Here is a 21,641-nt window from a genome sequence, read left to right as displayed (position 1 = left end):
CAATTTCCTCTCGGTTTCCAAACAACGTTCTTTTCGTTTTCGTTTGCGTTTTCGTCTTTGAACGACGAACAATCCAACTAACTCTATATGATGGCCGATCACTTAGACGAACCGCCCCAGAAGCGGGTCAAAATGGATCCAAGTGAGTAGCCCCAGAATTTTCCATTTCCCGATGTCCATTTTCTTTTGCTATTCTGACAGTTATATTTATAAGCCGGCATGACTTGATTTTTTTTTGACAAGTCAGCCGGCATTTTTTTTTTTTTTTTTTTTGCTAAGGGGTCTAGGGCAACTCTTATTTTAATATTCATAGGTATGTATGTCATTAGAGACTAGTAAGGAATGAATTAAATATATATGTAAACCAAACCCTAGGACAATGCAATAAAACAATACACCATTAGAAACATTTCTTGGGGGTAATATAAAAGTAACAAATACATTGAAGGAACTTAAAGGACATTTTGGAATGTCCAGTTTTGATTTTATATCTATATGACTGGGCAAAACCCTATAAAATTGCTCGGGTTTTAAGGCAACTCTTGTTATAATATATCATTAAAAACATTTCTTGGAGGTAATTTAATAAATATACAGGAATCTTTAAGGACTTGCAGCAATGTCCTGCAGAATGTCCAGCAATTGTTTAAATGATTGGGCAAAACCCTAAAAAATACTTAGTATATAGAAAATTTAAACCAAAGAAGATAAGTTTTATATTTCACCATTTTGCGTTTTAAATTTTTTTTCTTTAAATGCATGAGTTTAGGAAAAGGTTTTTAAATACTAAAAATATAAATATAAATTGGATTTTTATTATTTACAGACCATAAGTTTAAAGTTATTATTTTTCCTAATATTAATATTTAACTTAATATGATTTTTTTTTTATAAATCCATACTATTTGTGAGGTATCCTTAGCTTTTTCAATTTTTAAATTTAAATATGCTATAATATTTGTGAGAGATTCCTAGCTTTTTCAATTTTCTGTGGGCATTCCTTATTTTAAATTTAAATGTTTTTTTTTGTTGAATTTATGCCATCATGTTTTTGAGGTGTCCTAGCTTTTCCAATGTGGGGATTCCTTAAATCCCCCGCTACATATGTCTATATTACTTGTTAATCGAACTTTCGTTGATCTTCCTGCAGCGGACATCTCCTACTTTCTGGAGGAGAATCTGCCCGATGAGCTGGTGTCCTCGAACAGCGGCTGGTCGGACCAGTTGACCGGCGGAGCAGGCGGCGGCGGCGGCGGCAATGGAGGCGGCGGCGCCTCCGGCGTGACCACAAACTCGACAAATTCCGGACCAAATCCTGGCGGCGGCGGACCGAACAAGCCGGCTGCCCAAGGACCAGGACCTGGCGGAGTTGGCGTTGGCGTGAACGTTAACGTGGGCGTTGTCGGCGTTGTGCCTTCCCAGATGAACGGAGCCGGCGGCGGCGGCGGTAACGGCGGCAACGGATCCGGCACAGGCGGCGACGATGGCAGTGGCAATGGCTCCGGCACGGGCAACGCCAACCGCATTCCCCAGATGCCGCACCACCAGCTGCAGCATCTGATCCAGCAGCAACAGCAGCAGCAGGGCCAGAAGGGCGCCATGGTGGTGTCCGGAATGCAGCAGCTGGGCAGCAAGTCGCCCAACCTGCAATCGCCCAACCAGGGTGGCATGCAGCAGGTGGTGGGCACTCAGATGGGCATGGTCAACACGATGCCAATGTCTATATCGAATAATGGCAACAATGGCATGAACGCCATACCAGGTGAGACATACATCTAAAGTGATGATCTTGTTGCAGAGAGCTTTAGCAATTGCAATCAGTGTTGGAGTACCTTTCCTAGGTATAAACCAATAGGAATTTATTTTAATTTAATTTAAATAAATTTATTTCTTACATATTTCTGATGCTACAGGGATTTCCTTATAAGTTAGCGCACTAGTCACAAGTTTAGAATTTCGAAATACTTTGATATTTTTTCGTTTTCAAACTAGCTTGATAGTACCACTAAATTATCGCTCTATTTGGTCTTAAAGCATATCTAAAACTTATCAATTTAATTCCATTATTTATTAAAAAATTCGCAAATTTTTTTTACTCCAATCATATTATTTGATGCATTTAAAAGTTAAAAAAAAATTCAAAATTAAATTCCATTGTTTTTTTAAATTCCGAAATATATTTTTACTCCAATCATTTATGCAACAAATCCTTTACCCATAACAAAAAAAGTTTAAAAAATCCAAAAATTGTAAAAAAAAAGAAAATAGTATTCTTTAATTTTAAGTTTCCATTCCAATACAAAAAGAAGCGCATATAAATGGGGTGTTCAGCTTAATCCAATTGGTTAATATTTAGCTTAAAGGTTTAAAACTAACTTTTAATGTATTTTTGGTTTGATCTTATTTTCTTTTCTTATTTTTTGTACTTGCCCAACACTGTTTGCAATTAAATTATAAATTTCCTAAAACCAACACTGTTTCCAATTAAATTATATATTTCTTAACCTTACTGCAGGGGGAAATCTTAACGAGCTTTTCTAAACCTCCTCTTTTGCTTCAATCCCTCGCAGGCATGAACACCATTGCTCAGGGCAATCTGGGCAACATGGTGCTGACCAACAGCGTTGGCGGCGGCATGGGCGGCATGGTCAATCAGCTGAAGCAGCAGCAGCAGCCAGGCGGCGGCGGCGGTGGTGGTGGCATGATCAATGCCGTTTCCGTGCCAGGAGGACCAGGCGGCGGCGGTCCAGGCGGAGCAGGTGGACCCGGCGGAGTGGGTGCTGGCGGCGGCGGAGGTGCCGCAACCCCGAATCAAGGCATGCACATGCAAAATGGTCCCATGATGGGACGCATGGTGGGGCAACAGCATATGCTACGTGGTCCGCATCTAATGGGCGCCGCTGGAGGAGCTGGTGGACCGGGTAATGGACCCGGTGGCGGAGGACCACGCATGCAGAATCCCAACATGCAAATGGGTGAGTCTCCAATTGGGTTTTCTTTTTTCGAAAAATCCCTTGCTAACTATTGTAAACCCCTCGAATAGGCCAACTCAATAGTCTGCCCTATGGCGTGGGTCAGTATGGTGGTCCTGGCGGCGGCAACAATCCCCAGCAGCAGCAACAGCAACAGCAGCAGCAGCAGCAGCAACAGCAACTCCTGGCCCAGCAGTTGGCCCAAAGAGGCGGCGTTGTGCCGGGCATGCCGCAGGGCAATCGACCTGTGGGCACTGTGGTGCCCATGTCCACGCTCGGCGGCGATGGTTCCGTGCCCCTGGTCGGCGGCAATCCTCAACAGATGCTGGGCCAGCAGCAACAAACGGTGGCAATGGGTCCACGCCCCCCGCAACCGAACCAGCTGCTCGGTCATCCTGGTCAGCAGCAGCAACAGCAACAACCGGGAACCTCTCAACAGCAGCAGCAGCAGCAGCAGCAGCAGGGAGTCGGACTCGGTGGAGCAGGAGTGGTGGCCAATGCCGGCACCGTAGCTGTGCCCACTGTGGCTGGCGGTGCGGGCGCCGGGCAGGTGATCGGTCCTGGTGGCGGCGCCAATCGCGATGTGCCCGACGATCGCAAGCGACAGATCCAACAGCAATTGATGCTGCTGCTGCATGCGCACAAATGCAATCGAAGGGAGAACCTCAATCCCAACAGGGAGGTGTGCAACGTCAACTATTGCAAGGCCATGAAGACGGTGCTCGCCCACATGGGCACTTGCAAGCAGAGCAAGGACTGCACCATGCAGCACTGCGCCTCCTCGCGCCAGATACTCTTGCACTACAAGACGTGCATCAACAGTGGCTGCATCATTTGCTATCCCTTTCGGCAGAATCATTCGGTTTTTCAAAATGCCAATGTGCCACCTGGTGGCGGACCGTCGGGAAATGCAGGACCAGCGGCCATCACAGGCGGTTCAGCTGGCGTACCAGTTGGCGGAGCAGGCGGTAATCTGCAGCAGCAACAACAGCAGCAGCAGCAACAACAGCAGCAACAGCAGCAGCAGCAGCCCAATCTCACAGGCCTGGTGGGTGATGGCAGCAAGCAGGTGGCACCGGGCGGTGGTCAGAACACGGCCATAGTGCTGCCGCAACAGCAAGGAGCTGGCGGCACACCGGGTGCCCCCAAGACGCCAGCGGACATGGTGCAACAGTTGACGCAACAGCAGCAACAGCAGCAGCAGCAGGTGCACCAGCAGCAGGTGCAACAGCAGCAGGAGCTGCGACGCTTCGATGGCATGGGCCAGGTGGGACTTTCACCCGTTCCAACCGGCAACATGCAGCAGGGATTGCCACCCGTGATCCGCATGCAGGGAGCACAGCAGCCGGCTGTTAGGGTGCTAGGACCCGGTGGCCCCGGCAGTGGACCCAATGTCCTGCCCAACGATGTGAACAGCCTGCAGCAGCAACAACAACAACAACAGCAGCAACAGCAGCAGCAGATGCTCCAGCAGCAGCAGCAGAACCGACGACGCGGTGGCCTGGCCAACATGGTGGAGCAACAACAACAGCAACAGCAACCCAATCCCGCTCAGCTAGTTGGCAACATTCCGGCACCACTCTCCGTCAACGTTGGTGGCTTTGGCAATGCCAATTTCGGTAATGCAGCGGCCAGTGGAGGAGGAGGAGGCGGCGGAGGAGGCGTGCCCAATGACAAGCAGCAGCTGAAGGTGGCCCAAGTGCATCCGCAGAGCCATGTAGTGGGCGGCGGTGCAGCGCCGGGCGGAGGAGCAGGAGCAGCAGGCGCCGGCGGAGCCAGTGGCCAGGTGGCAGCCGGTTCCAGTGTCCTCATGCCAGCCGATACAACGGGCGGTGGTGGTGGTGGCGGTGGCGGCACCACTAACAATCCCAATCAGAATGCGGGCGCAGGAACGGGAGCTGGCGGAGGAGCTGGTGGCGGCGCCGGTGGCGGTGGCAACTCTGGCACACCCGGCGACAATGAGAAGGATTGGCGGGAATCGGTGACCAGCGATCTGCGCAACCATCTCGTCCACAAGCTCGTGCAGGCCATCTTTCCCACCTCCGATCCCACCACCATGCAGGACAAGCGCATGCACAACCTGGTCTCGTATGCGGAAAAGGTCGAGAAGGATATGTACGAGATGGCCAAGTCCAGGTCGGAGTACTACCACCTGCTGGCAGAGAAGATCTACAAGATACAGAAGGAGCTGGAGGAGAAGCGGCTGAAGCGCAAGGAGCAGCACCAGCAGATGTTGTTGCATCAGCAGGGAGCTGCTGGCGGTGGAGGTGGTGCAGGTGGTGTAGCAGCTGGCGGAGCGGTCAGTGCAGCTGCAGGCGGCGTAGTCCTTCCCCAGCAGCAGCAGCAGCAGCAGGGTCAGCAACCTCCACAGAGCTGCATCCATCCCAGCATCTCACCCATGGGCGGTGGAGTGATGCCGCCCCAGCAATTGCGTCCACAGGGTCCCGGATCCGGCCTCTTGGGTCAGCCCACGGCCGCAGCTTTGGGTGTGGGCGTGGGCGTGGGCGTTGGCGTCACCAACAACATGGTGGCCATGCGCAGTCACTCGCCCGGCGGCAATATGCTCACCCTGCAGCAGCAACAGCGCATGCAATTCCCCCAGCAGCAGCAGCAGCAGCAGCCACCTGGCTCGGGAGCTGGCAAAATGCTGGTGGGACCACCGGGACCCAGTCCCGGCGGCATGGTGGTCAATCCGGCACTCTCACCCTACCAGACAAGCAATGTGCTCACCAGTCCAGTGCCGGGACAACAGCAGCAGCAGTTCATCAATGCAAATGGTGGCTCAGGAGCTAATCCCCAGCTGAGTGAGATCATGAAGCAGCGACATATACACCAGCAGCAACAGCAGCAGGCGCAACAGCAGCAACAGCAGCAGCAGCAGCAACAGCAGCAGCAACAACAACAGGGCATGCTGTTGCCGCAATCGCCTTTCAGCAATGCAACGCCCCTGCAGCAACAGGCTACCAGCAACAGCTTTAGCTCGCCCATGCAGCAAGGGCAACAGCAGCAGCAACAGCAGCAGCAGCAACAGCAACAGCAGCAGCAACAGCAGCAGCAGCAACAACAACAACAACAGAAGCCCGGCAGTGTGCTAAACAACATGCCGCCCACGCCCACAAGTTTGGAGGCTTTGAGTGCCGGAGCGAGTGCCTCCAATGTGACGGTGGCAGCGCCCAGTCCATCGCCTGGCTTCCTCTCCAATGGACCCTCCATTGGCACGCCCTCCAACAATAACAACAACAACAACAACAACAGCAGTAGCAGTGCCAACAACAACCCGCCCTCGGTGAGCAGTTTGATGCAACAGCCGCTAAGCAATCGTCCGGGTACACCGCCCTACATACCCGCCTCACCAGTACCAGCAACCAGTGCCTCCGCTTCCGGTTTGGCGGCCAGCAGTACGCCCGCCTCGGCCGCAGCCACATGTGCAAGTAGTGGCAGCGGTGTCAGTGGCAGTGGCAGCAATAGCAGCAACAGTGGAGGAGCCACTGCAGCGGGAGCCAGTTCCACATCCTCAACTTCCTCTGGAGGTTCGGGAACGCCACTGAGTTCAGTGTCCACGCCCACTTCGGCCACCATGGCCACGAGTAGTGGAGGAGCAGGAGCAGGAGCAGGAGCAGGATCATCTACAACGCCCGCCAGCAATCCGTTGCTTCTGATGTCAGGAGGCGGAGGCGGAGGAGCGGCGACCACCACCACCACCACGTCCAGCTCCTCAAGCAGTCGCATGATGAGCAGCTCCAGCAGTCTCTCCTCGCAGATGGCCGCCCTGGAGGCTGCGGCGCGGGACAACGATGATGAGACGCCCTCACCCTCGGGCGAGAACACCAATGGCAGTGGGGGCAGCGGAAATGCCGGCGGCATGGCCTCCAAGGGCAAGCTGGACTCCATCAAGCAGGATGACGACATCAAGAAGGAGTTCATGGACGACAGCTGTGGCGGCAACAACGATAGCTCGCAAATGGACTGCTCCACGGGCGGTGGCAAGGGCAAGAATGTGAACAACGACGGCACCAGCATGATCAAAATGGAGATCAAGACGGAGGATGGTCTGGATGGCGAGGTGAAGATCAAAACGGAGGCCATGGACGTGGACGAGGCTGGCGGTTCGACGGCGGGCGAGCATCATGCTGATGGTGGTCTTGGCGGTGGCAAGGATAACATCAATGGAGCGCATGATGGCGGAGCAGCTGGCAGTGCTGTGGACATCAAGCCCAAGACGGATACGAAGCCACTTGTTCCAGAGCCATTGGCCCCCAATGCGGGTGATAAAAAGAAGAAGTGCCGTAAGTGATAGACATTAGGTTTAATAATAATATTTACTAATACTTAGTCTTAAAAAGCAGCTATAAGATACCATATTATCAGTGCTTTTTTCTCATTACAATATGACATTTCCTTCTTATAGAATTCAATCCCGAAGAGCTGCGCACCGCTTTGCTGCCCACGCTGGAGAAACTGTACCGGCAGGAGCCCGAATCGGTGCCCTTTCGCTATCCAGTCGATCCGCAGGCACTGGGCATTCCCGACTACTTTGAGATCGTGAAGAAGCCCATGGACCTGGGCACCATACGCACCAACATTCAGAACGGCAAGTACAGTGATCCCTGGGAGTATGTGGACGATGTGTGGCTGATGTTCGACAATGCCTGGCTCTATAATCGCAAGACATCGCGGGTGTATCGTTATTGCACAAAGGTACGATAAATCAGATTTGGTCCTTCAAGAATTGCATGCTAATGGATCTTTACTTTGTAGCTTTCGGAAGTTTTTGAGGCAGAGATTGATCCTGTGATGCAGGCCTTGGGCTATTGCTGCGGCAGGAAGTACACATTCAATCCACAGGTGCTCTGCTGCTATGGCAAGCAGCTGTGCACGATTCCGCGGGATGCCAAGTACTACAGCTACCAGAACAGGTATGTTTCACACTGAAACCGATCGATTACGATCCCCTACTCGCATACTCCCAATCGCCCAAAAACACTTTGGCTCCGTTTCGTTTCTGTTTCTCTGTTTGATGTGAAATGTAATTTAGAGATTTCTTGAAAATGTTTGTGATCCAGAGCAGAGGCCTGTTTCGGTTTTCCAATATACACACATATATGTACATCTTTGATCAAAATGTGATAAATTCTGAAAAAACAATATGATAAAGCCAGAACCAGGTCCTGTGTTTTAGTTATAAAAACCGCTTGCTCTCCTTATTGCCAATACCAAATCCATGTTCAACGGCTGTTCAAAGCATCTTTACCATTTAAAATGTCCGTTTTGTGCACTAATTTGATGGCTTCTGATCCTTTCGATCCCTTTGCTCCTATCTGTGTTTTTGTGTGTGTGTGTGTTTTATCCCTAATGTTGCTGTGTAAATAAAATCATTAATGCATTGCACATTGCACAATGAGAATAATATATAGATATATATATTTAACCAACAACTACGACACACACACAATCAAACATAAACAAACACACGCCTTCCTAGAAATGCTCCCTTCATATCTGCTTTTGCTGTTGCTACTGCTTGATGCATCCCCTGATCCATCATGGCCATTAACTGTTTGTGGATTCAATCCAACACGATCCCAATCCAAGTCCAAGTCGAGGTTTTGAAACATTCCACATTTTTCGAGTAGTCAGAACCGAGCAAAACGAACCAAACTCAAATCTGTGGCTAATAACAAATGATCTGTATATAAAATTGAATTTAAAGGATAAACAGATCCCAGTTGGTTAAATATCCCAGTTTATCCTTATTATTATTATGACATAGTATCAGATCTTAATACACTTGGTGGGATTTCTAACACAAAACATCAATGATCTGTATAAAAGCCAAATTAAACTGAATTTGAAAGAGCACTAGATCTTGTAATGTTAAAAAAAAATATATATATATCAAAAAAAAAATTTGGTTGGGAATTTTTACATTTAAAATCCTTAAACAGATATATATAAATCAAATTGATTTTAATTTAACAATTTTGGAAAAATTAAGTTTAGTAATACTGAAAGAATAAATAAAAAAACGATGCTTAAACAATATATGGGCTTAAATGTCGTAATACTTCTGGGATATTTAATGATATAATGATTAACCCCTTAATTGTTGTATTTATGTGATACAAATTCTAATGCAAACCAAATCACTCTTTTTGTTTCTCTTCCTTTATTTCTTTTTTTTTTTGTTTATTTTGATTCTTTTCTCCCCCGCAACAACTACAAAAACACAAAAAAAAAAAAAAAAAACCAATAACACTACCCAATAATGTGTCGCCTCATAACTGTATTATTGCGTGTCTTTATTAATATTCGTATCTGTGTGTGCCGTCTCTTTCTCGGCGTGTGTGTGTGTGTGAAAATTGACAAAAACTAAAATCGAAAAACAAAAAAACCAAAAACAACTATATAAAACACACTCACACATTTGCATCTGACCAAACGCATATAACCATCTCGCTTGCACGCACACCTGTACATCCGAACACCTGTACACCCATACACCTGTCTGTACACACGCCTGTGTTGTTGTGTTCCCCTTTTTTTGGCTGCCATCTTCAAATTTCGTCCATCAATCAACTTAAATCGAATAAAACAAAAAAACAAAATTGAAAAACAAAACGCATTGAAAACGAACTACCAAAAAAAACACCAAAACAAAACAACAGTCTAAAGGAATACGGTGTCGCCTCAAATAGATACACCTACTGCCAAAAGTGCTTTAACGACATCCAGGGCGATACGGTCACACTGGGCGATGATCCACTGCAGTCGCAAACGTGAGTATCAAAAAAAAAAAAACATTTTAAATATTCAACTTTTAGTTAAGGAATGGTTTTTATCTTCAAAAAGGTATATGAGAATTAACAACAACAATCAGTGACAAAGTTATCTGATGATCACATTAGAAAAGTAGCTGTACTGTGGATCATATAAAGCATTAGTTTTGAAAACGAAAGCTACATTTTTTAATAGATCACAATACGTGATACATACATACCAAATCCTTACGCATAATACTTTATTACCAGACCAAATTAAGTAAAATTAGTTCAACAAATTTAACTTTTAGTTAAGGAATGTGTTTAATCTTAAAAAAAAGTGTTTTTTTTTTAATGATTATTAATCTTTGAAAGAGTTATCTAGTGATCGTTTTAGAGAAGTAGCTATACTTATGATCATTATAAATGGTGTTTCCTGATTTCTAAGCAGTTTGTTTAAATCCTTAAATAATAATAGGCCCGATTTAGTGTTAATGTTAAAACGATTCAATGGGACTTTTAAAAAAAATTCTAGTTAATATAAACATTTTTGAATATTTCCATATTATATATGTTAAAAACCATTCCATGAGCTTTTGTTTTTATATTGAAATTTGTGTAAATCTTGAAAACAAAAGACTTCCTTTAAGCTAGGGCTATCCAATTATGTTTTTTTTTTCAAACTTTCAAAGAACCGCCTCGAAATCATGCAAATCCAAATCCAAAACCAAAACCAAATCCAAACCCATCATGTGTTCCCCTTTATCCAGCCAAATCAAAAAGGACCAGTTCAAGGAGATGAAGAACGATCATTTGGAGCTGGAGCCGTTTGTCGATTGCCAGGAATGTGGACGCAAGCAGCACCAGATCTGTGTGCTCTGGCTGGATTCGATTTGGCCCGGTGGCTTTGTGTGCGACAATTGTTTGAAAAAGAAGAACTCGAAGCGGAAGGAGAATAAGTTCAATGCGAAGCGTCTGCCATCCACCAAACTGGGCGTGTACATTGAGACGCGTGTGAACAACTTCCTCAAGAAGAAGGAGGCGGGCGCCGGTGAGGTGCACATCCGTGTGGTCAGCTCCTCCGACAAGTGCGTCGAGGTGAAACCCGGAATGCGTCGGCGGTTCGTGGAGCAGGGCGAGATGATGAACGAGTTTCCGTACCGCGCCAAAGCTCTGTTCGCCTTCGAGGAGGTGGACGGCATCGACGTCTGCTTCTTTGGCATGCACGTGCAGGAGTACGGATCGGAGTGCCCGGCGCCGAATACGCGGCGTGTGTACATTGCCTATCTGGATTCCGTTCATTTCTTCCGGCCACGACAATACCGCACAGCGGTGTACCACGAAATCCTGCTTGGCTACATGGACTATGTAAAGCAGCTGGGCTACACGATGGCCCACATCTGGGCATGTCCGCCCTCCGAGGGCGATGACTACATCTTCCACTGCCATCCCACGGACCAGAAGATACCCAAGCCCAAGCGGCTGCAGGAGTGGTACAAGAAGATGCTCGACAAGGGCATGATCGAGCGCATCATCCAGGACTACAAGGACATCCTCAAGCAGGCCATGGAGGACAAGCTGGGCTCCGCCGCCGAGCTGCCCTACTTCGAGGGCGACTTCTGGCCCAATGTCCTCGAGGAGAGCATCAAGGAGCTCGACCAGGAGGAGGAGGAGAAGCGCAAGCAGGCCGAGGCCGCCGAAGCAGCGGCTGCAGCGAATGTAAGTGTTTGAAGAGCGTTATTTGCTATTATTCCCTATTTAGTTATACAACGCTGGCTTGAGGCTTACAACTAAAAGCTAACTGGAAGCTAGTTGGAGTTTTACATTTTTTTTTAATGCTAAATTGACAATCAAAAAGATCTTAGGTATTATAAATATATTCAACACTTCGTTTCAATTTGATTGATCGGTCAATTTCTTGTTAGGGTATGAACTCAGTAATTTTAAAAAAGGTCAATTTGAGAAAAAGGTTTCAACTACCGAATTTTGTTGGATAAAATTATATTAACTATTAAAATTGACAACTTGCTGTAGCAAGCTCAAATCTTCCCTGACTTTTTTTTTTTAAATTCTCACACTTTTATGACCTCCTAGTGATGTATTTCACACCTCTTAACTAAATATCTTCCCAAATCCTGCAGCTTTTCTCCATCGAGGAGAACGAGGTGAGCGGCGATGGCAAAAAGAAGGGCCAGAAGAAGGCCAAGAAGTCGAACAAATCGAAGGCGGCGCAGCGTAAGAACAGCAAAAAGTCCAATGAGCATCAGTCGGGCAACGATCTCTCCGCCAAGATTTATGCGACCATGGAGAAGCACAAGGAGGTCTTCTTCGTTATCCGTTTGCATTCGGCACAATCGGCAGCGAGTCTGGCGGTAAGTTAAGCCGAGCTTTCTTCAATGAAAAAACTCAAACTCAATTTAATATGTGTTTCTTTGTTGCCCATTTAACAGCCCATCCAGGATCCCGATCCGCTGCTCACCTGCGATCTGATGGACGGACGCGACGCCTTCCTCACCCTCGCCCGCGACAAGCACTTTGAGTTCTCGTCGCTGCGGCGCGCCCAGTTCTCCACGCTGTCCATGTTGTACGAGCTGCATAACCAGGGCCAGGATAAGTTCGTCTACACCTGCAACCACTGCAAGACGGCGGTGGAGACGCGCTACCATTGCACCGTCTGTGATGTGAGTATTGCCATGCTAATTGGTACCTTGTCGCTACGAAATTTCACTGAAAACCATTATATAGCCTGTATATATGTGTAAAGTTTGCTCATACATTTTCAGTTGAGAAGGTGAATTCTTTGGCTTAAGTCTGAGCTCCCTATACTTCCTTTACTAACAACGTACATCCAGATTTTTAATAATAAATAAATAATTGCGTAAACAGTTAAATTCAGAAGAAGACGTTGTTTATGCTCATCGCTAATCGAAATGAAATTGGTCTTTGTCATATACTCAAGTCTACATGTGTGCGTGTTTATTTATTTTAATGTGTTTGATTTATGCTCCGCAATAAGTCAGTTGTGATTTAACTTATTTAACTTGTATAGTTTTCTAAAATATGCATATTTGTGCTTTACTCCATTCACAGGACTTTGATCTGTGCATTGTGTGCAAGGAGAAGGTCGGCCATCCGCACAAGATGGAGAAGCTCGGCTTCGACATCGACGACGGCTCGGCGCCGGCGGACCACAAGCAGGCCAATCCGCAGGAGGCCCGCAAACAGTCCATCCAGCGGTGCATCCAGTCGCTGGTGCACGCCTGCCAGTGCCGCGACGCCAACTGCCGCCTGCCCTCGTGCCAGAAGATGAAGCGCGTCGTCCAGCACACGAAGAACTGCAAGCGGAAGACGAACGGCGGCTGCCCCATCTGCAAGCAGCTCATCGCGCTCTGCTGCTACCACGCCAAGCACTGTCAGGAGCAGAAGTGCCCCGTGCCCTTCTGTCCCAACATCAAGCACAAGCTCAAGCAGCAGCAGCTCCAGCAAAAGTGAGTTTTACTCAATCTATCAGTATGAATTTATTGAAATCAGTTCAATAGGTTGATTCGGCTTTTAAATTATCTTACTAGAGCTTCATCTAAGCATATCTGCATACTTAGTTTCGTTCTACAAAGCGCGTTTATGTATGATGTCATTGGAAGTGGATTAGCATTTAAGCTAATGTTATAGATTTTGAAAAGGACATGTTCACACCTCCATTCCCAAGACATTTAAATTTTTAATTATTTAATTATTTGATTATTTAATTATTTGACAGTGCAGAATTACGCTTTTAATTTGATTTAAATCGGAAAATAATATCACAGCTGCCTTAGGAACGATCAGTGTTTTAAGAAGGGTACAAGAACTTCGGCTTGCTTCCTTTCTTGTTATACGGATAAGCCTGCTCCTTTTACAAAATCCCCCCATGTTGACTCTCTGTATCCTCTGTACTAAACCCTTGCCTTACTCTTCTCACTCTTTTTTTTGCAGACTTCAACAGCAGCAGTTGCTGCGTCGTCGTGTGGCGCTCATGTCCCGCACAGCGGCTCCAGCGGCTCTGCCCGGTCCGGCGGCAGTCAGTGGGCCGGCGTCGGCGGTGGTCGCCGCACCCGGCGGCGTGGTGGGCATGTCCGGCGGCGGCGGAGTGGCTCTGGGACAACAGGTGATGCCCGGCCAGCCGGGAATAATGGCACCGGGAGCAGGTGGCATGTCGCCATCGACGGTGGCAGTGCCATCGCCTGTTTCGGGCGGTGCCGGCGTCATGGGCGGGATGACCTCGCCGCATCCGCACCAGCCGGGCATCGGGATGAAGCCCGGCGGAGGCCACTCGCCGTCGCCCAGTGTGCTGCAGGTGGTCAAGCAGGTGCAGGAGGAGGCCGCTCGCCAGCAGGTCTCGCATGGCGGTGGCTTTGGCAAGGGCGGCCCAGCTATGGCCCCGCCGCCCCAGATGAATCGAGCGATGGGCGTGGCAGGACCGAATCCGAATGTGGTCAATCAGCTGGGCGGCATGGTTGGAGTTGGAGTGGGAGTTGGAGGTGTGGGAGTGGGAGTGGGCGGTGTCGGCGGCGTTAACCAACTGAGCGGTGGCAATCCCGCCGGCGGTGGTGGTGGTCCCGCCCTGCCCGGCTCCGGCAACTGCTCACTGAATGTCCTGAATGCCAATCACCTGCTGCCCATGGATCAGTGGGGTGGCAATAGCGGTGGAGCCGGCGGCAATCCGGGCGGTGTAAATCCCCAGGCACGCTATGCCAACAATGCCACCGGCATGCGTCAACCCGGCCAGCTGATGCAGCCCAATCTGATACAGCAGCAGCAGCAGCAGCAGCAACAGCAGCAGCAACAGCAGCAGCAGCAGATGATGGGCTTGGGCGGACCCAATCAACTGGGCGGAGGCCAGATGCCCGTCGGTGGACAGCATGGCGTGATGGGCATGGGCATGGGAGCACCGCCCATGGCCGGAACTGTGGGCGGAGTGCGCCCGCCGCCGGGAGCGGGAGGAGGCGGAGGAGGAGGTGGCGGCGTCGGCGGCGGTGGCGGCGGTGGTGGTGCCACTGGCAGCCAACTGAACACCCAGCAACTGGCCCAGATCATGCAGAAGATCAAGAACAATCCCACCAACGAGAGCAACCAGCAAATACTCACCATCCTCAAGCAGAATCCGCAGATAATGGCGGCCATTATCAAGCAGCGTCAGCAGAGCCACCAGTCGCAGATCAATGCGGCGGCGGGTGGCGGAGGAGGAGCACCTGGTGGCGGCTCCCTGCAGCAGCAGCAGGCGGGCAATGGTCCGCAGAATCCCCAGCAACAGCAGCAGCAACAGCAGCAGCAGCAGCAGCAACAGGTGATGCAGCAACAGCAGATGCAGCATATGATGAACCAGCAGCAGCAGCAAGGTGGTGGTCCGCAGCAGATGAATCCCAACCAGCAGCAGCAGCAGCAGGTGAATCTAATGCAGCAGCAGCAGCAGGGCGGACCCGGCGGACCCGGAACTGTGCCCCATCGCATGCCCAACATGCAGAACACAGCCATGATGCTGCAGAACCTGCCGCCCAACATGTCGCCAGGCGTCTCCGCCCAAGGAGGAATGGTAAGTGACTTGCAATAAGCGACCACTTAACTACCAGAGTTCGATTAAAAGCCAGGAAGGGAATTTCTTTCACTTTAGATAACGTCCCTTAATGAACCTGGCCTTTGCACTTGCAAATTATTTGCTTAAATTAGCAGAGATGGATTTTTCTTAAAGAAAAGTCATTGATGTGTAATCTCCATTTGTGTATATGCGCTAATAACTAGGCTTTACCTAACCTTTGATCCCTAAAACCCAAAGCTTAGCCCACTAAAAGCGACTGTTATACAAAGGAAATGCTTAAAGAGGCAAAAGCTCTAGGAATATAATCTTAATATATGTAGTAAAGTCTTTTATTTTATATAATGCTCTTTAATGATCCTGCGCTTACACTTGCAAATTCTTTGCTTAAATTAGCAGAGATGGATTTATTTTAAAGAAAAGTCTAATAACAAAGTTTACCCAACAAAATGCCACTGTTATATTGTTAGTACAGATGAAATGCTTAGAGGCAAAAGCTTTAGGATTATAAAGAGTTTTTACTTTATATAATTTCCCTTAATGATTCTGGCTTTTTTTTTTTATTAAAAAAAGTCTTTTTTTGTAATATATTTTAAAATGTTCTAATGATAAGGCTTTATTTAACCTTTGACCCCTAATAACAATGTTTACCCCACAAATTGCGACTGTTATACTTAGTAAACCTTCCTCCCACCCCCTGACACAGGTGCCCAATCAGAACTGGAACAAGATGCGCTACATGCAGATGAACCAGTACCCGCCACCGTATCCGCAGCGCCAGCGTGGTCCGCACATGGGCGGCGCTGGACCCGGTCCCGGCCAGCAGCAGCAGCAGTTCCCCGGCGGCGGCGGTGGCGGCGTCGGACCCGGCAGCTTCAATGCGGGCGGTGCCGGCGGCACGGGAGTGGGCGTCGGCGTGGGAGTGGGCGTGCCCGGAGGAGGAGGAGCTGGTGCCGGAGTGCCCGGTGGCGATCAGTATTCGATGGCCAATGCGGCGGCTGCCTCCAATATGCTGCAGCAGGGCGTTGGAGTGGGCGTGAAGCCGGGTCCCGGACAGCAGCAGCAGCAGCAGATGGGCGTGGGCATGCCACCCGGAATGCAGCAGCAGCAGCAACAGCAGCAACAGCAACAGCCCCTGCAGCAGCAGCAACAGATGATGCAGGTGGCCATGCCGAATGCCCAGAATCCGCAGCAGAATCCATCGTCCGTTGTGGGCGGACCCAATGCCCAGGTGATGGGACCCCCGACGCCGCACTCGCTGCAGCAGCAGCTGATGCAGTCGGCCCGCGCCTCGCCGCCCATCCGCTCGCCCCAGCCAACGCCATCGCCGCGCTCGGCGCCATCGCCACGTGCCGCTCCATCCGCCTCGCCCCGGGCCCAGCCCTCGCCGCACCACGTGATGAGCCATTCGCCGGCGCCGCAGGGACCGCCGCAGCACGATGGCATGCACAACCATGGCATGCATCATCAGTCGCCGCTGCCAGGTGTGCCGCAGGATGTGGGCGTGGGCGTTGGCGTTGGCGTGGGCGTGGGCGTCAACGTTGGCAATGTGGGCGTGGGCGTGGGCAATGCCGGTGGACCACTGCCCGACGCCTCCGACCAGCTGACCAAGTTTGTGGAGCGGCTCTAGTGCAGCAACAGCAACAGTAGCGGCAACAGCTACAATGGATGGTAACCACAAGCCAAAGGCCAGATGAAGATTCATAAACCGACAAGCAGCAGGGATCATCACCCATGGGTGTTAGACTTTCACGACTATGACTAAACTTAACTAAACTAAACTACAACTAAACTAAAACTACAACTAAAACTAAACTAAAACAACAACTAAAACTAAACTAACATTGCACCCCAAATGTATAGCGTTATTATGATTGAACCAGCACCAGCTATCACATCTAATTTGTAAACTAGATTAAGACCCACCCTCCACCACCACCACTGCTATAAAGCCTTTATTTTAAGTCTAGGACAAAATTTGAACAAAGCATCTTGATTCGATTTCCATTATGTAAGATCGCGAGATTTAGCAAATATATATAACATATATTTCATATGCCCCTATAACACCCAACACACCATGTATTACTGAATGCAATTCCTTTTGTTCCCACGCAAAACAGAAAAACAGAGCAAGAGCAGAGCAAAACACCTCGATGTAACAACGTTTCAAACGTTGAGCGAAAGCTCAAGCTAAAAACCCTTTCCTTAGTGACTTAACTTTAAGCAAGAAGCAGCAGCGAAAGTAATAATATTTATTATTTTGTGACAAACGAATGAATCGCCGCAGCGCAGCACTCAAGTTTAAAGTTTGTAAAGAGGACAGTGAACAGAGAACAGAGGGCAGAGGAAGTGTTGCAAAGTTGAATTAAGTTTTTTGTACCCTTGTAGTGTTGTAAGCCAGTTGGACGACAGATGACGACCCGACGACCATCAGCATCCGCATCCGCACAAGAAATATATAGCCTATAGTGACAATGTGCCTGTTCGGCGATCGGCAGTTGATGATTAAGTGCTCCTTATAGGAGCTTCAAATTGGGAACACGCATAGAGTAAATACATATTTTTATACACAAAAGAGATCGAACGGAATAGGAATCTGAATCGAATCGAAATCGGAATCGGGAATCGGCATTGGCATCAGAAACCTCATCCTTTTGGAAACCCAAACCCCACACCCAAAAACTACATCCTAAAAACAAACAAAAAATCACTTCCAAATGACAGACAACAATAAATTGCAAAGGATGAGGGAGGAAGGTGGTGGGTTCGAAGACGACGACGACGACGACTAGAAAACGCAATTATTAGGAGAATCAGGAATCAGGACAGTCGCAACAAAAAACACCAAACAGATAAGCAAAGGAGTAGGATGACCGGGGAAGCGATACGAAAGGAGTATGATTAACAAAAGCAACAAAATAGCAATAGCCAAAATGCTTTGAATACAGATTTTAGGGTACTTGAACTATTTAAGGAACTAACATTTACAAAAGATATATGCATACGTAGGACAACAAATTAGTGTTGTAATTTCTAACAAATTGTTCACGATTGATTGTTTATATTGTTTAAGAATTTTAGTCTTAAGGACCAATGTGTGTGTGTGTGTGTGTGTGCAAGTGTGTGAGTGTGTGTGTGCGCGAGTGTGTGTGTGCGCGAGTGTGTGTGTGCGCGTTCCTAATTCCTCGATTTATATTCATTTTAATTTCGACCTTACCTGTACATACTATACATAACTTGACGTTTTACTTAGTATTTGATTTTGTGATAGCCAAAAGAAAAAAAAAAAAGGATAAGAGGAGCGCCAACAAAACCCCATTTGTCTCAAAAGCGGGAAGCAGGATTTTTTACGGGGAACGCAGATTCGATTGCTATTTATTAACGCTAAAACAAAACAAACAAAACAAAAACACATCTAGGCTATATAGACTTTTAGACTTAAACGACTCGATTTAGGTTTATCACTATTTATTAGACTTAACCTGTAGTTTTCAAACTGGGTTCTCTTTCAATTTGGGTTTTCCCTAAACGACTGAATCTCTAATTTTCTGCAAGTTCAATTTGTATGGAACAGCTGACAAACAGCTGACCGAATTTCAGCAATTCAGTCTTTAAAGAATACCCAAACTAATCAGTTATATAATGTCTAACTATAATTTTAAAAAAATTTTTTTTTGTTTTATCTAAGGTGGTATGTGGGTTCTATTGTTTTCGTTTTCTAACTGTTTTCTTTTTCTACCAGTTGCCGCCGCCCAAGAATCAGACAGAGACAGCGAGAGAGCGAGACAGTAGATGAGGGAAATTGTAAATTTTAGATACTAGGATACACTTATTCACTGCGCATAAAAATGCCTTCAATTGCGACTACAGCAAGTAACTAACATGATTGTAAATATCCAACACACACACGCATACGAATACAAATACAAATATACACATATATATATACAAATATTTACCGATTACTGATTAACGATTACTGATTACCGATTACTGATAGGTGTAGTAGATCACACGTACGCGACAGTTTGTAAAATCCAATGCCCTAGTTTGTAAGCCGCGCATACATATATCGAAACAATCGGTTATATCGTTTATATTTAGACCTACACCACCACACACACACATATGGCAAATATATATACATTATGTATCGGGATATATACTTTTAGTTAGTGTGTTTTTAAACGAAACGCGCATAGTTTCCTTAGCTAAGCGAAAGACAACAAAAGAAAATATTGGAAAACCAACAAAAAAAGCTGCGCCTGCCACCGATAAAACCGATAAAAAAAATGGACTAGATGAGTTCGATACCCACGCTGCGCTGCACACAATCAAAAAACAGACACCAAAAAACAAAAACTAAAAATAAAGCAAGTTAAAGTAAATATTATTATATATAAACGAAATCATACTCAAGTCACTGGGCTCTGCCGCCGAATGCCTTTGTACTTTTAACGTATGGAACAATGATCGGTAATTGATTATCGACAATCGTTGATCGGTAATAGTTGCGATAACAAGACGCTGCCTTCAAAACGCAGACGCTGCGTGCTGGTGCAAACAAAAAAAAAAAAACAAAAAAGTTCGGTTTAGCAGGCGCAGCGTTAAATTATTAATTAAACACACGATAGTAACCAAAAAAAAGAAAAAGAGGAAGATGAAAGAGGGAGAAAGAGAGCTGCTTGCCGTCTTTTTTCTACGCATATTGTTTTGTTTTTATACCACACACAGTCAGCAGCAATGAACAAAGTTATGGATGTGAAAGAGAGCGAGAGAGTACGAGTGGCTGAGTGAAAGTGCGAGTGCAAGAGGCAAAGACGCATCAATATCGTTTTTAACCGTTTTGTGTGAAAGGAGAGAGCGGCGGAAAGAGCGAAAAAGAGAGAGCATATTCCAAAACTATTTGTGATTACAATTATATATGATGAAAAAGATGATGATGATGATGATGATGATGATGTAGAAGATGAACGAAGAGGAGAAGAGGAAGTAAAGCCGGAAGCCAGAAAACCAGAGAACATAGAAGAAACACAAAACGCATTAACCGGATGATACTTAGAGTTTAAGCCTTAGTCTAAAACCAGCGCTATATACACATTTATATATAGGTACGATCGATCACACGAAAGAGCGGGGGAATATACATATATATATATATATATATATATTATATACTTAGTTAAGCCAACACATGTAAATTATAAATGAACATTTATTCTAAAAGCAGTAGCAGCGGAAAAGAAACAAAACAAAACAAAAAAAAAAAAACGTTAACCGAAGACGAAGACGAAGCACTTTGCTAAACGCGTTTATTATTATGCATACAAAATGTAATTTCTTATAACAAAAACCCAAAAAACCGACAAAAAAAGAACTCGAGAAAAGGGGAAAAACAAAAAAGGATGCGAAGGATAGATAAGTCAAGTGTAAAGTAAACCAAGCCTTAGTAAAAACTAGTTCTAACACAACAACCACAACCACAACAAGAAAAACAAAAACAAGAGAGAAAACAAATGGGAAAAACAAAAACGAAAGAAAACGATTGATACTAATAACTAATATTAATAATGAGTACGATTATGTTTATGCTAATGATTACGATAACGATAAACAATAATGATAAATGATAAAGATAAACCGTTATGACATAATACCTACTTGTAAAATAGTGCAACAGTTAAGCTGATAAGATGACTTTGACTTTTCTATCAGATTTCATTAATTTAATGACACCCAAAAACACACCCCACCCACACATACTCCCCCCCCTTAAAAACACACGCATACACATCCATTGCATGTGTGTATGAATAAACATAAATATATAAATATTTTTTTTACTATTATTACGATGATTATAAATATTAATATTATTATTGTTTCTACCAATCTATCTCCTATTTTATTTCCCTTCTTTTTTTTTGTCGTATTGATCCAAAATCACAGCGAACCAAGCGAAACAAAACAAAGCAAAAAAAACAACAAAATAAAAAACCAACAACACTGTAATTAACTAAATACTTTGCTTGAAAGTGTAAAATAAATTAATTTAAATAAAAATTATGAAATTAAAATGAATGGCCATATTGGTTGCTTTTTTTCGGGGGTATTTGAAGAGATTCTAGAAATCTCTATAATATAAATATATGTTATTTACATATATGTTGGGAAATAATCTTGTCCATCAGGACAGTGTTTTCATGTACGTTTTCAATCGTTTTTTATAGCTATGCATTTGCTTTTTGAAGAATCATATTACCAAGTTGATGAATTGGTTGGGAATTTCGTGATATAAAGTTTACCATTAAACATTCATGTTAGATATTTGAGCTATGT

General features: G+C 46.3%; 1 protein-coding gene across 2 annotated transcripts; it reads left to right on the top strand.

Moving 5' to 3' along the window:
* The first annotated feature begins 5 nt into the window (after positions 1-5).
* On the top strand, positions 6-17,373 carry LOC128264723 (CREB-binding protein). 2 transcript variants are annotated; one of them, XM_053000369.1, is made up of 13 exons: positions 6-142; positions 1,151-1,762; positions 2,571-2,975; positions 3,044-7,258; positions 7,381-7,670; positions 7,731-7,888; positions 9,668-9,748; positions 10,501-11,449; positions 11,872-12,102; positions 12,181-12,411; positions 12,821-13,218; positions 13,703-15,299; positions 16,006-17,373. In XM_053000369.1, exons 1-13 carry the CDS (start codon positions 88-90, stop codon positions 16,927-16,929), a joined length of 10,146 nt encoding a protein of 3,381 aa, XP_052856329.1. In that variant the 5' UTR covers positions 6-87; the 3' UTR covers positions 16,930-17,373. The 2 variants fall into 2 exon arrangements, with proteins under 2 accessions (XP_052856329.1, XP_052856328.1); XM_053000368.1 differs by having other exon boundaries at positions 9,638-9,748.
* The last annotated feature ends 4,268 nt before the right edge of the window (positions 17,374-21,641 follow it).

The sequence above is a fragment of the Drosophila gunungcola genome, unplaced genomic scaffold (genome assembly GCF_025200985.1).
Source record: "Drosophila gunungcola strain Sukarami unplaced genomic scaffold, Dgunungcola_SK_2 000077F, whole genome shotgun sequence".
Taxonomy (NCBI): Eukaryota; Metazoa; Arthropoda; class Insecta; order Diptera; family Drosophilidae; genus Drosophila; species Drosophila gunungcola.
This window is presented reverse-complemented; position numbering and strand designations above follow the sequence as displayed.